The sequence below is a fragment of the Stegostoma tigrinum genome, chromosome 19, assembly GCF_030684315.1.
Source record: "Stegostoma tigrinum isolate sSteTig4 chromosome 19, sSteTig4.hap1, whole genome shotgun sequence".
Taxonomy (NCBI): Eukaryota; Metazoa; Chordata; class Chondrichthyes; order Orectolobiformes; family Stegostomatidae; genus Stegostoma; species Stegostoma tigrinum.
This window is the reverse complement of record NC_081372.1, coordinates 13960851-13977611: the sequence shown is the minus strand read 5'-3', so window position 1 is coordinate 13977611 and position 16761 is coordinate 13960851. Positions and strand designations below refer to the sequence as shown.

General features: G+C 44.2%; 1 protein-coding gene across 1 annotated transcript in view; it reads left to right on the top strand.

The window, feature by feature from the left end:
- The window catches only part of LOC125461413 (1-phosphatidylinositol 4,5-bisphosphate phosphodiesterase gamma-1-like), a 172360-nt gene that overhangs the window by 109785 nt on the left and 45814 nt on the right, over positions 1 to 16761 (top strand). The window contains exons 20-21 of the mRNA XM_048550162.2: positions 547 to 624; positions 10900 to 11003. Coding sequence (XP_048406119.2) covers positions 547 to 624; positions 10900 to 11003 — 182 coding nt within the window. The remainder of the gene's footprint in view (positions 1 to 546; positions 625 to 10899; positions 11004 to 16761) is intronic.

The window sequence follows — 16761 nt, the reverse complement described above, 5'->3', positions numbered from 1 at the left end:
TTGAATGGTGGTGCAGGCTCAAAGGGCTGAATGGCCTATCCTGATCTTGTTTTCTAAATTGACTCACTCACCCTTTGTTTTTCAGCATTGTTTACATTAGAGGAGAAGCAGAGATAGCAAGTCAAAAAGGGAGGGAAGGAGGGAGGGAGTGAGGGGAAGTAAATAAAACAAGGTAATGGAGCACTACTTTGTCAGCCTGTCACAGAACTAAGGTGAACTTAGCAGGCAGCATGGAGAAGCAAGGATCACCTGCAGTGAGCTGTAATCCCAACTACAACCTCCTGATACATTGATATAGTTTTGGTGGGAACAAAACTCTTATCTCCCTGACAACATAGCATTCAATATTGATGTAGATAGTTTTGAAAAGTGCAGGAAAAGTCAGATTGAAAGATGAGGATGAATTTTGAAATGTGTACTTCATTTGTTCCACAGACTCTTGGTTCCTTTCCTCTTGGCTGTAAGATGTAGATGGGATTTTTTGACCCGTTTGATTAAAGCATAAAGCTAGAACATGTTGATTTAATTTCTCCTTCCTTCTAACAGGAGCCAGATTATGGGGCCCTTTATGAAGGCCGGCAGCCAGGATTCTATGTAGAAGCTAACCAAATGCCTACGTTTAAGGTAAAAACTGACAAATGCTTCCTCCTCTTCACTTAAGAATAATCCCATTGTAAAAGCAATCCTGCATCTCTTTTTTTTTTTCAGGAACTATAATGCATGGCTTGTTCATATACTAACAAACTGCAAACCTCCGTGGAATATGTTCTAAGTAGGGCACATATCTCTCGTGTAGAAATTCAAGGCTTTTGGTGTAAACTCTGATGATGTGTAATTTTTAAGTGAACTTGAAGGTCATGTTATTCCCTTTATACTGGGCAGCTGTTCTTGTGTTCTGGATGCCAAAGTTGGAGAGGAGGAAGGTGCTATTCTGGAGATTATAAACAATGTAACCAAAATGGGAGAAGGGATCTGAGTTGGCCAGTGTCAGGAGCCGTCAAACTTGCTGTCATTCATTCTAAATAGATATTTATTATATACCTACTACCTTTGAACTGAGTGAATTGGTGTGGTAAGTTAAGAGTCAACCACATTGCTATGGTTTTCGTAGAATCCCTACAGTGTGAAAGCAGACCATTCAGCCCATTGCATCCACAATGATCCTCCAAAGAGCATTCCACCCACCCCCAACCCCCTCTACCTTAATCCAGCATTTCCCCATAGTTAATCCCTCCATATCCCCGTACACTGTGGACAATTTAGCATGGCCAATCCACCTAACTGCTCATCTTTGGACTGTGGGAGGAAATCCATGCAGACGCAGGGAGAATATGCAAACTCCACACAGTTACACAAGGCTGGAATTGAACCTGGGACCCTGGCACTCTGAGGCAGCAGCGCTAACCACTGAGTTACCATGCCGCCCTTTGGTTTGGAGTCACATGTAGGCCAGACCAGATAAGGATGGCAGACCTCCTTCCTTGAACTGCATTATTGAGTCAGATGGGTTTTTATAACTATTGACAGCACTTACATAGTGCAGTTCACTTGTATTGGTGACTATGCTGGACATTGAGCTACTTAAGTGTTGCTACAGTTCTGATTATCTTGAGTAGGAGGGAGCTTTGCATTACACGTATGACTTGTGCCTTGTGGATCTAGAGAAGGTTTTAAGTGGTGAGGTGAGCAATCCATTACAGATTATCCTTCCTCAGATCTATTATTGTAGACATGATGTTGTTAAGATGCTGGTTGGCGGTGACCTTCCCTCCCCATTCCCAGGATCTTGATGGTGGGGAATCGACAATGCTGATGCCTTTGAAGGTCATGGTGAGAAAGCTGAGCATTCTCTTATTTGAGTTTCTCATTACTTGGCACTTTTATGGCACAAATGTCTCTACTTGTTAGCTGAAGTCTGGCAATGTAAGCCATTGTGCACTGTATCATTCTCAGAGGAATTACGTATGGAGGTGAACATTGAGAAACCATCAGCGAAAAACCCCATTACAGAACGTGTAATGGAGGGAAGGTCATTGCTGAAGCAGCTGCAGTTAGCCGAGTTGAGACCGGTTCCTAAGGACTCTCCTGAAGTAATGTCCTGGTGCTGTGGCACTCTGTGACAGCCAGAAACATATTTTGTCAGAAGTGACCCTCGTCCTTAAACAGTTTTCACTTCAGTTCCAATTGATCTCAGTTTTGCTGGCCTCCTTGGTGGGATACATAGGTAACAACTCCTATCTCTGGCACTCAAGTCTCTTTTCCATATTTGGATAAAAGCTGGGAAAAGGTGAGGAATTGAGTGTCATCAGGTTATTGATGAGGAATTCTTGCTTGATGGAATTGTTGACAACTTCTTTGATCATTTAATGGTCTTCAGGAGGAGTCTGGGCTAGGTTTCACAATGGGCCACTTACATATCCTTTGCTTTAAGGGCATAGCCAGGCAATCTTCCACTGAGTGTAATCATTTAGCAGGAAACGAGAAAGGTGCCTGAGACTGACTGGAACTAGGGAGTAGATGATGGTTAATTATGTGATATGTTAGTTAGGGAATAATTAGATGAGAACTTGACTGGGTGTATAAAGGCTGTTAATGATCTGTGGTGGCAGTGTAATGGTGTGCCCATCTCTGTGCCAAGCGCCCTATGTTCAACTTCTACCAGCTCCAGAGATGTGACATAACATCACTGAACAGATTGATTAGAAAATATCTATAAAAGGGCTCTTGTGATGCAGAGTAATGTCTCTACCTCTGGGTTAGAAGGTCAAGGTTGAAGGCACACCTGCCCCAGGTATGTGTCATAATAAGTCTAAGCAGTTTGATTAAAAATAAAATTTAAAATAAATGCGTGTAGGAGAGGGAGTTAAAATGGTTGGCAACCGGAAAGTGGTGTCGTTTGTTGCATATAGTGTGCAGAAGCTCTATAAAATGGTCTCTGGGTCTGCACTTGGTCTCACCGATGTAAAGGAGGCCACATCGGAAGCAGTGGATGCAGACCACATTGATGGATGTGCAGGTGAACCCCTGTCTAATGTGGAAGGTTTGCTTGGTGCCTTGGATGGAGGTGTAGGGGCAGGTGTAGCACTTCCTGCGGGTTGCAAGGAAAAGTGCCAGGTGTGGTGGAATTAGTGGGGAGTGTGGAGCGGATGAGGGAGTCCGGAGCACGTGTCCCAATGAAAGGCAGATACAGGTGGGGAGGGAAATATATCTTTGGTTGTACGGTCGGATTGTAGGTGGCTGAAATGGCGGAGAATGGTACGTTGAATATGGAGGTTGGTGGGGTGATATGTGAGGACAAGGGGTATTCTGTCTTTCTTTTTGTTGGAGGCAGGGGAAGTGAGGGAAGAGGTGCAGGAATCACAAGAGATTTGTTTGAGGATATTTTTGATCACCGACTGCAGGGGATGTTACGGTCCTTGAAATGAAAGGATATCTGGGATGATCAGGAATAGAACACTCCATCTTGGGTGCAGCCGCGGCAGAGGCGGAGGAATTGGGAGTAGGGGATTGCATTCTTGCAGGAAGGTGAGTGAGAGGAGGAGGTGGAGCCTAGCTAGCTGTGGGAGTCAGTGGGGCTTGAAATGGATGTCAGTTTTGAGGCGGTCATCAGCGATGGAGACAGAGAGATCCAGGAAGTAGAGGGAGGTATCAGAGATGGTCCAGGTGAATTTGAGGTTGGGGTGAAAGGTGCTAGTAAAGTTAATGAACTGTTCAATATCCTCGTGGAAGCACGAGGCAGCGCCAATACGGTCATCAATGTAGTGGAGAAAGAGGTGGGGGATAGTGCCAGTGTAACAGCAGAAAAGGCACTGTTCCATGTATCCTGTTAAGAGGCAGGCATAGCTTGGAGCCATGCAGATGGCCGTGGCCATGACCAGCCCTTTAGTCTGTTGGAAGTGGGAGGAGTTAAAGGAGAAGTTTCTAAGGGTGAGGACAAGTTCAGTTAAGCAGATGAGTGTGTCACTGGAGGGGGACTGGTAGGGCCTTTGGGACAGGAAGATTTGCCCCATTTGCCTGGGGAATGCAAGTGTGTAGGGATCGGATGTCCATTGTGAAGATGAGGTGTTGGGGGCCAGGGAAGTGGAAGTCTTGGAGGAGGTAGAGGGCGTGGATGGTGTCCCAGATGTAGGTGGGGAGTTCCTGGACTGAGGTGGGGGGAGGGGAGACAGATTCAAGGTAAGCAGAGATAAGTTCAGTGGGGCAGGAGCAAGCAGAGACAACAGGTTGGCTGGGGCAACCAGGTTTGTGGATTTTGGGAAGAAGATAGAAGTGGGCGGTGCAGGGTTGGGGAATGATGAGGTTGGAGGCTGTAGTTGGGAGATCACCTGAGGTGGTGAGGTTATGAATGGTTTGAGAGATGATGGTTTGGTGGCCAGGGGTAGGGTCATGATTGTGGGGGCAGTAGGAGAAAGTCTCAGAGTTGGCACCTGGCCTCAGCTATTGAAAGGTACCACTACAGTGCCCCCCCTTATCTGTGGGTTTGAAGGTAAGTTTAGGTTGGAGCAGAGGGCTGCACGTTCCTTGGGGGAGAGGTTGAGATTGTTGAGTCCCATTACAGGATGTGAGCGAGAGATGGTCAAGTGCAGAAATTGGGAACAAAGAGCCAATAGCCTTGTCCTGTTAGCAGTTGAAGGAGAAATCAAGGGTAGAAATGGAAGAGGAACAAGAAAATGGGATGGGTGGATAACATTGAAATGTGAACTGAGAAAGGCATGAAGAAAACCAGGGAAGAAGCAAGACAATGGCAGAGGCACCGCCAAAGCTATGGTGAAAATGAACAAAAAATATTCCGTCTGCCGTCTACCCTGTCAATCCCTTCTCTTTATCAGTGTCGATCTTGCTCATTTCTCTATCATCTTATTCTCTTTACATCTGTCTGGTATATTCTTATCTTATGTTATGATCCCATCTGATGGGATCACTGCACAAATCAGATCCCTGAGTGAAACCTGCCCTGACATACAATAAGTTCTGTTCTTACAGTTTGTTTGCTGCCATGCTTGGTCACTGAACATTATTCACACGAGGCTTCCAGTGTACTTGAACAAAATGACATAAAAGTTTTTCACATGAAAGGAAAAACACGCAAACTATGTTTGGCCATACAAGAATCATTTGAAACAAATGCACTATAGATAGCATAAACTTCAACCTTTTTACCTTCAATAAAAACCTTACCAACACTGAAACTTCAATGAAAGGTCTCCTGTCTCCACTCTAAAGGTCATTGTTCAGTTAGCACAACTGTAATTGGTTTCTGAAGCTTTATTCTTATTGACTTGTCAGCACTTTCAGAGCAAACACGTGGGTTTTCCATTCACTCAGCTTTGAGTACTTTTCCGACCAGTTGTCTCTCTACTTTAGCTTCCAGTATCTGGTACCCACTAATGACAGATTAACTGACTTTCCAGTTGCTTCTGTCTTTCTAAGGTTTTCCTTTTGCCCTTTTTCACTTCTGTAATGAACTATTCACCTTAAGTTTTAATCACCTCTATAAAATGCTTGTAAACAAATTTCCAGACACCCCATGCAATTCACAAAATTCAAAAACTATACTTAATCTGTGTCTTCCCCTTAACACACACAACATAGAAATTCAAATCAAGCTAGAATTCGTACATGGTTCTTTCAATTAGAACCCAGGGTTCCAAGTAGCAATCTAAATTATAAACCTTTATCACACGCGGCATTTGTTTCTGTCCGCACAAGGTGTCAGTCCCATCTCTCTCCATCACCTTCTCAACTTTTCTTTCCTGTATCCTTTCTGTCAATCTCTCCCCTCCCTCTTTCTTTATCTCTCCTGCCTTATTTTCTTGATGTGGAGGTGCTGGTGTTGCACTGGTGTGGACAAGGTCTGAAATTACATGACACCAGATTATAGTCCCAGAGATAGTAGGAACCGCAGATGTTGGAGAATCCGAGATAACAAGGTGTAGAGCTGGATGAATACAGCAGGCCAAGCAGCATCAGAGGAGCAGGAAGGCTGACGTTTCAGGCCTAGACCCTTCTTCAGAAATGGGGGAGGGGAAGGGGGTTCTGAAGTAAATAGGGAAAAAGGGTGAGGCGGATTGAAGATGGTTAGAGGAGAACGTAGGTGGAGAGGAGACAGACAGGTCAAAGAGGCGGGGATGGAGCCAGTAAAGGTGAGTGTAGGTGGGGAGTTAGGGAGGCAACAGGTCAGCCCAGGGAGGATGGTCAGGTCATGGGGGCGGGATGAGGTTACTAAGTAGGAGATGGGGGTGGGGCTTGAGGTGGGAGGAAGGAAAGGTTAGGGAGGTGGGGACAAGCTGGGCTGGTTTTGGGATGAAACAGTGCCACAACAATGCTACCCGAAGGTTGCAGGAACAGCAACTCATGTTCCACTTGGGAACACTGCAGTCCAATGGCAACAATGTGGACTTCACAAGCTTCAAAATCTCCCCTCCCCCTACCGCATCCCAAAACCAGCAATACAAAGTGATGCAAAAACTTACTAACAATTAGGACTGAAGTGGAATAGCAGGGCTTAACCAGGCTGGTTGAGTGGAGTAGAATTCCAGACTTGAAGGCACAATGTTGTGGGGCAAAGTCTTAGATTAGATTCCCTACAGTGCGGAAACAGGCCCTTCGGCCCAACAAGTCCACACCGCCCCTTGAAGCATCCCGCCCAGGCCCATCCCCCTATAACCCACATACCCCTGAACACTACGGGCAATTTAGCATGGCCGATCCACCTGCACATCTTTGGACTGTGGGAGGAAACCGGAGCACCCGGAGGAAATCCACGCAGACACGGGGAGAATGTGCAAACTCCGCACAGACAGTTACCCGAGACTGGAATTGAACCCGGGTCCCTGGCACTGTGAGACTGCAGTGCTAACCACTGAGCCACCGTGCAATTTACTGACCCATGCAGGAATCTCCTATTATGGAGAAATTATCTTGTTGAAAATCCACGTGCTCGTGAGTGGACTTAACAGGGTAAATGCTGAAAGAATGTTTCATCTCATGGAGGAATCTAGAATGAGGGAGGTGTAAGGATAATGGGTATCCTGTTTAAGACAGAGATGAGGAGGAATTTCTTCTGTCAAAGAGTGATTACTCTTGAATACTGCCTACAGAGAGCAGTGGAGGCTGGATCATTGAATGTATTCAAAACTGATTTGGACAGATCTTTGATTGACCAGGGAGTTAAGAGTTACGGAGGTGAGCAAGAAAATGCTGTTAAGGTTATAATCATATCAGCTGTGATTTTGTTGACTGACAGAACAGTCTCAATGGGTAAAATGACCAACTCCAGCTCCTGTTTCTTATGAAATACAAACAGAAAGTTTTTTTTTAGAAAAGAAGAAGAAGAAATTGGCCGATCTGGTAACATCCATGCAGAGAAACAGAATTAACACTGCAAATCTGATATGACTTCTACTGAGGCAGCAACAGATAAAAACATGGTTAGATGTTGGGTGAGATGGTACAGCACCATCTACTGGCCAGTTTGACAGATTACTGTATATAAGAACACAAATTATAAAATATTCTTCAGTGAACTATAAAATGATGCAACACAGAAGAAGATGGTTTAGTCCATCCTACCTGTTCCAAAATGTAGAAAGCTTGAATTACAAATGTTCGCAATCAAACATTGCACGGCTACCTTGATCACAGAAGATAAGGTCTGTGGATGGAAAGGGCTGTGTACAAGACAACAGACTCGACATTCATTTCACAAGAAAACAAAAGCTGAGGATTAGCTGGAACAGACACAGAGAAAAGGTTTCTCCTTACATATAGTGGAGGGATCAGGACTTGGGGCCAAAAACACTAATGAAGGCAATTGGAAATTCAGGAGGATTTTCACCAGCGTGGTTAGAATATGGCACACACAACCACATGAAGGCTAGATAGAAATTGGAGAAGGTCTCTCAGCTGCTTGAGTCTGTTCTACAATTTTTTTTTTTATTTTAACCCTCCTTCAATGCGAACAGGACTGGTGAAACCAGTATTTATTGCCCATCTCTGATTGCCTTTGAATTGCATCACTTGCTAGACCATTTCAGAGCAAAGTTATGATGTTAGTGAACCAGACGGATTTTTAAACAGTAGCCCAGGAAGGACTTTGTTCACAAGAATCATAGGCATGTCTGTCCATTAGAGAGTGGCAATGGTTATGTATAGTTCGAAGGAAAACTCCACAATCACAGGGTAAGGTGAGGAAGCAGGGCTCCATCAGCTGTCATGATTGAGCCTGTACTGCTGGCTTTATTTATCATCACAATCAACTCAACTGAGCTAGCTAACTCCACTGTTCACAACAGTCCAATGGTTTCCGGATTATTACCAACAAGGCTATTCCAGAGTTGTTAACTAATTAAATTTAAATTCCACTAATTGCTGTGATGGGATTTGAATTCATGAATTAGTGTAGGCCTCTGTGAATTTAAATCCAGTGACAATATCATCATGCCACCATCAAAGCTTACAGCTTACCTCCATATACTTGCCTTTGCCTCATGTCCGTCCTGAGATCTGGATTGAATTACTAGACTATACCCCCTTGTCTTGAAACACCTTACCATAGGAGCATAGACTCAGGAGTAGGCTATTCAGCATGCTTCGCCATTCAATATGATCATGGTCGATTGAAAATTTCATTTCCTTCTCCCAACCCTATATGCCACCAGCAATTGGAAATCTATCAATGTCTACTTTAAACATACTCAAAGACAGAGCTTCCTTCTGAGGTAGAGATTTCCAAAGGTACACAGTACCCAGAGTTTAAAAAAAAAATTCTCCGCATCTGAGACTTTAGTGACATCTCCTTTATTTTTAAATTGTGCCCTCGCACCAGGGAAAACATTTTACCTATATCTACCCTGTCTATCTATTTCAGTATTTTGTGAGTTTGTGTGTCCACCTCTCATTGTTTGAAACTCTAGAGGCTGCATTATCGGTTTGCCCAATGTCTTTTCATAGGACAGTCCCATCAGAAACAGTTTCTCTGTTCACCTTCAATGTTATCCTTAATAGAACATAGAAAACATAGAACATAGAACAGTACAGCACAGAACAGGCCCTTCAGCCCACAATGTTGTGCCGACCATTGATCCTCATGTAAGCACCCTCAAATTTCTGTGACCATATACATGTCCAGCAGTCTCTTAAATGACCCCAATGACCTTGCTTCCACAACTGCTGCTGGCAACGCATTCCATGCTCTCACAACTCTCTGCGTAAAGAACCTGCCTCTGACATCCCCTCTATACTTTCCACCAACCAGCTTAAAACTATGACCCCTCGTGCTAGCCATTTCTGCCCTGGGAAATAGTCTCTGGCTATCAACTCTATCTATGCCTCTCATTATCTTGTATACCTCAATTAGGTCCCCTCTCCTCCTCCTTTTCTCCAATGAAAAGAGACCGAGCTCAGTCAACCTCTCTTCATAAGATGAGCCCTCCAGTCCAGGCAGCATCCTGGTAAACCTCCTCTGAACCCTCTCCAAAGCATCCACATCTTTCCTATAATAGGGCGCCCAGAACTGGACGCAGTATTCCAAGTGCGGTCTAACCAAAGTTTTATAGAGCTGCAACAAGATCTCACGACTCTTAAACTCAATCCCCCTGTTAATGAAAGCCAAAACACCATATGCTTTCTTAACAACCCTGTCCACTTGGGTGGCCATTTTAAGGGATCTATGTATCTGCACACCAAGATCCCTCTGTTCCTCCACGCTGCCAAGAATCCTATCCTTAATCCTGTACTCAGCTTTCAAATTCGACCTTCCAAAATGCATCACCTCGCGTTTATCCAGGTTGAACTCCATCTGCCACCTCTCAGCCCATCTCTGCATCCTGTCAATGTCCCGCTGCAGCCTACAACAGCCCTCTACACTGTCAACGACACCTCCGACCTTCGTGTCGTCTGCAAACTTGCTGACCCATCCTTCAATTCCCTCGTCCAAGTCATTAATAAAAATTACAAACAGTAGAGGCCCAAGGACAGAGCCCTGTGGAACTCCACTCACCACTGACTTCCAGGCAGAATATTTTCCTTCTACTACCACTCGCTGTCTTCTGTTGGCCAGCCAATTCTGTATCCAAGCAGCTAAGTTCCCCTGTATCCCATTCCTCCTGACCTTCTGAATGAGCCTACCATGGGGAACCTTATCAAATGCCTTACTGAAGTCCATATACACCACATCCACAGCTCGACCCTCATCAACCTTTCTAGTCACATCCTCAAAAAACTCGATAAGGTTTGTAAGGCATGACCTACCCCTCACTTGACCTACCCCTGCCTTGAAAATTTTGACCACGTCATCTTTTAACCTTCTAATGTTAGGATAAGTGCATTTATGAGAGACTTGATAAACATAGAAGACAGAAAGGAATAGAAGGTCATGCTGATTGGGTTAGATGAATAGGGGTGGGCAGTGGCGTTCATGGAACAAGGATCAGTTGGGCTGAATAGCCTTTTTTATGCTGCACCTTCTGTATGTAATAGATGGTAATCATTTCAATGCAGAAGATGGTCACAGCACCACATGCTGGTAACAATTGATACTAAATCACCTGTGTCATCAGCAACTTAGATTTTGAGAACTATATCTCAACATCCCAACCTCCCAGATCTTATTTCAGGAAATACGAGCTAATATTTCCCTTTTAGATAATGATTAGCAAAGGTGCCAAATTAACTATCAAACCTTCTTCCTCAATGGACAATGTTGGTACAGGTATGGAGTATAATAAGATTGAGTCATAAACCAGGTCTGATCGATATAGCCAGTCTTTCTGTTCATTGTCAGTGCATAGGAGAAGGATCTCACTACAATCATGTCACAGCTTTTATATATTACAGACATGTCCAGCCCATCTGTGGTCTGTGTTTATAATGTGGCTTCTCACTGGTTTTGTGTTACAGTGTACAGTGAAAGCGATGTATGATTATAAGGCACAGCGTGATGATGAGCTGTCCTTCTGCAAACACTCCATTATTCAGAATGTGGACAAACAAGAAGGAGGATGGTAAGGTTGAGGCATATACATGGAAAAAGTAACCTTAAATAAATTAAGGCCTGGTAATTGTTCTACAGCAAATTGAACCATTGGTTTGTATTTCCTTCAATATAGAAGGATAAGTGTAAAATGAATTTGGTGTTTGTGACAGTTAAAGGGTTCAATAGAGAGAAACTCTTTCATCTAGTGAAGGAATCTCAAACGAGGAAGTGCAGTCTTAATATTTGAAATAGAGGGCATTCATGAGAAAAGTAAGGAAACATACCTTCACACAAACAGTAATGGTTTTTTTTTAATTCATTCACGGGATGTGGGCACCACTAGCTAGCCAACATTTATTGCCCATCCCCAGAGGTCGGTTAAGAGTCAACCACATTGCTGTGGATCTGAAGTCACATGGAGGCCGGGCTAGGTAAGGTCAGCAGTTTCTTTCCCTAAAGGACTGAATCAGATGTGTTTTTGAGTCACATGGCACAGAAACAGACTGTTTAGTCCAAACAATCCATGATGATCATCATCTCAAATTAAACTAGTCCCACCAGCCTGCACTTGGCCCATATCCCTCTAAACTTTTCTTGTTCAAGTACTTATCCAAACGTCTTTTAAATGTTGTAACTGAGCTCATGTCCACCACTTCCTCTGGAAGTTCATTCCACACACAAACCACCCTTTCTGTGTTTTTTAAAAAAAAAATTGCCTGTCATGTCTCTTTAAAAGCCTTCCCCTCTAACCTTAAAAATATGCCCCCTAGTCTTGACATCCCCCCCCTTCTAGGGAAAAGACGCCTGCCATTCACCTTATCTATGCCCCTCGTGATTTTATAAACTTCTTTAAGGTCACCCCTCAACCTTTTACGTCCAGTGGAAAAATCCCAGCCTATCCGGTCTCTTCTTATTACTCAAACCCTTCATTCCTGGCAACATCCTGGTAAATCTCCAGCTTAATAATACCCTTCCTGTAACAGGGCCCCCAGAAGTGGACACAGTTCTACAGAAGTGGCTTCACCAATGACCTGTACAACCTCAACATAATTTTCCAACAATCAATAACTCTTAATTCCAGATTTTTTAAAGTTGAACTCAAATTCCACCTCCTGCCATGGCAGGATTTGAACCCAGGTCCCCAGTGTATCATTTGGATCTCTGCATTATCAGTCTCATGATAATACTACTAGGTTATCACCTCCTGAAACTCTCTCCCCAAAAAGCCAGATTGAACATTTCAAAACTGAGATTGATAGATTTGTTCTGCATCTTCGTACAATTTTTACTTCTTTTCGACAATCAAGAGGATGTTTTAGAAGGCTGATTCTATTGAATCTCATTTCATGAACATTCCTTCAATGGCCAAGAAGGAACTTGAACCCGGATTGTCTGACTTAAGAGGCTAGTGCACTACAAACTAAGCCACAAGACCTCACTTCTTTTGTTCAATTAGTGAGATGGAACCAAAACAGGTAAGTGAAATCACAGTGCAGATCTAGAATGTGCTTGAGGGACCAAACGGCCTACCTTGGTTCCTTTCAGCATCAGGAATTGCTTGAAAAGGAAGATGCTGGAAATGCTCAGCAGTTCAGGCATTGTCTGCAAGGACAGAGAAAGAGTTAAAGTTTCAGTCGATGATTTTTCATCTCTAGTCTCAGAACTCATAGTTAAGATGGAGTATCATACACCTGAAGCATGAACTCTGTTTCTTCTTCACTCATGTTTCCTGCTTTTATTTTAGATTTCCAGCAATTGCAGTATTTAATTTTATATTGTTTTATCCGCATTTATTACTAAATTCTGATCGAGTCAACAGAGAAGTGCAGGTTTAGTAACTTACACAGCTGCATGTTCTTTGCTGATGTAGCACTTTCCTTCTTTCTTTGAGAATACCTCAACAATACTGCAAAAAAATCCCTATTCGGCACCTTTCTCCTACAGCCCTGAGAATTCGAAGAAAACTCCTTTTGTTGCCGCTATTCATCAATGATCAAACTAAAGGAAGAGTTTTCTTCCAATGTGGCAATGATGAGCTCCAACCTCGTGGCCACCCCCTGCCATATCGCTATAGTACTGTTAGGCCCAAGGATTTCCCTAGTCCTTTGCTCTTTGTTCAACATTTTGCTGGATGTAGGCAGCACTGGCAGTGGCTAGTAGTCGTTCAGTTTTGTTCAGAATGTAACCTTGTTTATTAGACAAAGAGTAGAATCTTACAAGGGTCCAAGTGACTAGGGCTGTAGTGAGATCAGAAGAGCCAAAGCCTACCTTGTTGTCAGGAGCAACTTGTACATTCTGTCAGTGACGAGGTGGTTTTCTTGCTAGGTAGGCACTGGCAAGCTGCAAATGAAGGAGGATTGTTGCTCATTAAATGTCTCGTTAAAGGCCCAACTTGCCTCATTAATAAGCAGCTTCCTATCTTACCAAATGCAACAAACAAGCTAGACAATGAAAATCTCAACATAGGAATCCCAGCTCACCACTCACTCTGGAGGACCTCCTCTGTAGGCAGGGACGTGTCTCAAACAAGTGAAGAGACTGCGCACAGGCCTTGCAGAGTTACTGGTGCTGGGGTTAGGGGTGATTGACACAGAACCAGGGAAGATTTTGTGGGCAACACTGAGAATGGTGGAACATGATCCTTGGGAGGTGATATTGCACGGGCAGAGATAAAGTGAGGGTGAGGTAACAGAGAGAAAAATGGGCACTTATCCAGATGTAGTGGAGAAGGTCACTGAAATTCCGATGGCACTGCTGGTCCCCTGTGCCGTGGAGATGGCACTAAGCTGGATTGCAACCTAGGTCGGGCTGCTAAAATCACAGAGTTCTTTTTTTCTATTTATTTCATGAGATCTGGGCGTCGCTGGCTGGTCAGCGTTTCATGCCCATCCCTAGTTACTCTTGAGAAGGTGGTGGTGAGCTGCCTTCTTGAACTGCTGCATTCCTTCTGCTGTGGTTGACCCACAATGCTATTAGGGAGGGAATTCCAGGATCTTCACCGTGCAACAATGAAGGAACGGAGATATATTTCCCAGTCAGGATGATGTGTGACTTGGAAGGGAACTGGGAGGTGATAGTGTTCCCATGTGTCTGCTGCCCTTGTCCTTCTAAATGGACGTGGTCATGGGTTTGGAAGGGGCAGTCTGAGGATCTTTGGTGAATTTTTGCAGGGCATCTTGCAGATAGTACACACTGCTGCTACTGAGCGTCAGTGGTGGAGAGAGTAGATGTTTATGGGTGTAGTGCCAGACAAGTGGGCTGCCTTGTCCTGGATGATGTCAAGCTTTTTGAGTGTTGTTGGGGCTGCACCCATCCAGGCAAGTGGGGAGTATTCCAACACACTCCTGACTTGTGCCTTGTAGATGGTGGACAGGTTTTGAGGAGTTAGGAGATGAGTTATTCACCACAGTATTCCCAGCTTCTGGTCTGCCCTTGTAGCCACTCTGTTAATGTGGTGAGTCCAGTTGAGTTTCTGGTCAACGGTAGCTCCCAGGATGTCAACACCATTGAATGTCAAGGGGTGGGGTTAGCTTGTCTCTTATTGGTGATGGTCATAGCCTGGCATTTGTGTGGCACAAATGTCACTTGCCACTTGTCAGCCCGGGTCTGGATATTTTCCAGATCTTGTCGCATGTGAACATGGACTGCTCCAGTATCTGAGGATTCACAAATAGTGCTGAACACTGTGCAATCATTGGCGAACATCCCCATTTCTGTCCTTATGATGGAGGGAAGGTCATTGATGAAGCAGCTGAAGATGGTTGGGCCTAGGACACTACCCTGAGGAACTCCTGCAGAGATGTCCTGGAGCTGAGATGATCGACCTCCAACAACCACAACCATCTTCCTTTGTGTCAGGTGTGGCTTCAACCACCAGAACATTTGTCCCCTGATACCCATTGCTTCCAGTTTTGCCAGGGCTCCTTGATGCCACACTCAGTCGAATGCAGGCTTGATGTCAAGGCCTGTCACTCTCACCTCACCCCTGGAGTTTAACTCTTTTTTGTCTGTATTTGAACCAAGGCTGTAACGAAGTCAGGAGCTGAGTGGCCCTGGTGGAACCCAAACTGGGCATCGCTGAGCAGGTTATTGCTGAGCAGGTGCTGCTTGATAGCACTGTTACTGACACCTTCTATCACTTTGCTGGTAATTGAGAGTAGTCTGATGGGGTGGTAATTGGCTGGGTTGGATTTGTCCTGCTTTTTTATGTACAGGACATACTTAGGCAATTTTCCACATTGTCAGGTAGATGCCAGTGTTGTAACTGTACTGGAACAGCTTGGCTGGGGGAGCGGCCAGTTCTGGAGCACAAGTCTTCCGTACTATTGTCGGAATGTTGTTAGGGCCTGTAGCCTTTGCAGTTTCCAGTGTTTCCAACTGTTTCTTGATGTCATGAGGAGTGAATTGAATTGGCTGAAGACTGGTATCTATGATGCTGAGGACCACTGGAGCAGCCAAGATGGATCGTCCACTCCTCACTTCTGGCTGAAGATTGGTGCGAATGCATCAGCCTTATCTTTTGCACTGATGTGCTGGGCTCTTCCATCACTGAGGATGGGGATATTGGTGGAGCCTCTTCCTCCAGTGAGTTGTTTAATTATCCACCACCATTCACAACTGGATGTGGCAGGACTGCATAGCTTAGATCTGATCCGTTGGTTATAGGATTACTTAGCTCTGTCTATCACTTGCTGCTTACGGTGTTTGGCATGTAAATAGTCCTGTTTGGCTTCACCAGGTTGACACCTCATCTTCAGATATTACAGTGTGGAAGACGCCATTTGGCCTGTATTGCCTGCACCAGCTCTCTGAAAATCTAATTTAGTGCCATTATCCATCCTCTTCCCCATTACCCTGAATGTTGTATCTATTTGACTGAGACTTTTAGATGTAGAAGCTGAAGTAGACCATTTGGCCCATCAAGTCTCCTCAGCCATTCAGTGAGATCTTGGCTGTTCTGATCATTCTCAGCTCCACTCCATTGCCTTTTCCCTATAACCCTTGATTCCCTTACTGATTAAAATCTGTCAATCATAGCGTTGAATTTTGTTAACAACCCAGCTTCTGTACTAAAGAGTTTGACAAATTAACAACCCTCTGAGATAAGAAATTCTTCCTTCTCTGTCTTAAATGTGCAACCCTTCTCTCTGAGTTAATGCCCTCTGTTCCTAGATTTCCCTCCAAAGGGAAACAATCTCTCATGCTTCTAAACTCCAATGAGTTAAGGCCCAACCTATTTAACCCTCATCTTGAGAAAATCCCTCCATACCCAGACTGAGCCTAGTCAACCTTCTCTGGACTGCCACTAATGCCGGTTTTTCTTTCTTTAGATAAGGGTACCAAAACCATTCAGTATTCAAGGTTATGATCTGACTAAAGCCTTGTATAATATATCAAGACCTCCCCATTTTTGTATTCCATTCCCCTTGAAATAAAAACCAACAGTCCATTTTCCTTTCCTATTACCCACTGAACTTGTATACTCATTTTTTGTGATTAATGCACAAGGACTGTCAAGTCCCTCTTTGCTACTGCTTTCTGCAGTCTTCCCCCATTTTTATAATATTCAACTCTTCTATTCTTCCTACTAAAATATATAACCTCACATTTTTCCACATTATATTCCATGTGCCAAGTTTTTGCCCATTTGCTGAGGCTTTCTTTTCTGGTGGCATAGGTTCCTCTGGTGGTCCTCTGGAAAGAGGACTCCTCTCCTTTACATGAGCCCCTCCAGCAGGACCTTCACGTTCCTGTCATAGAATCACGGTGCCATCTTCCCCTTCTAG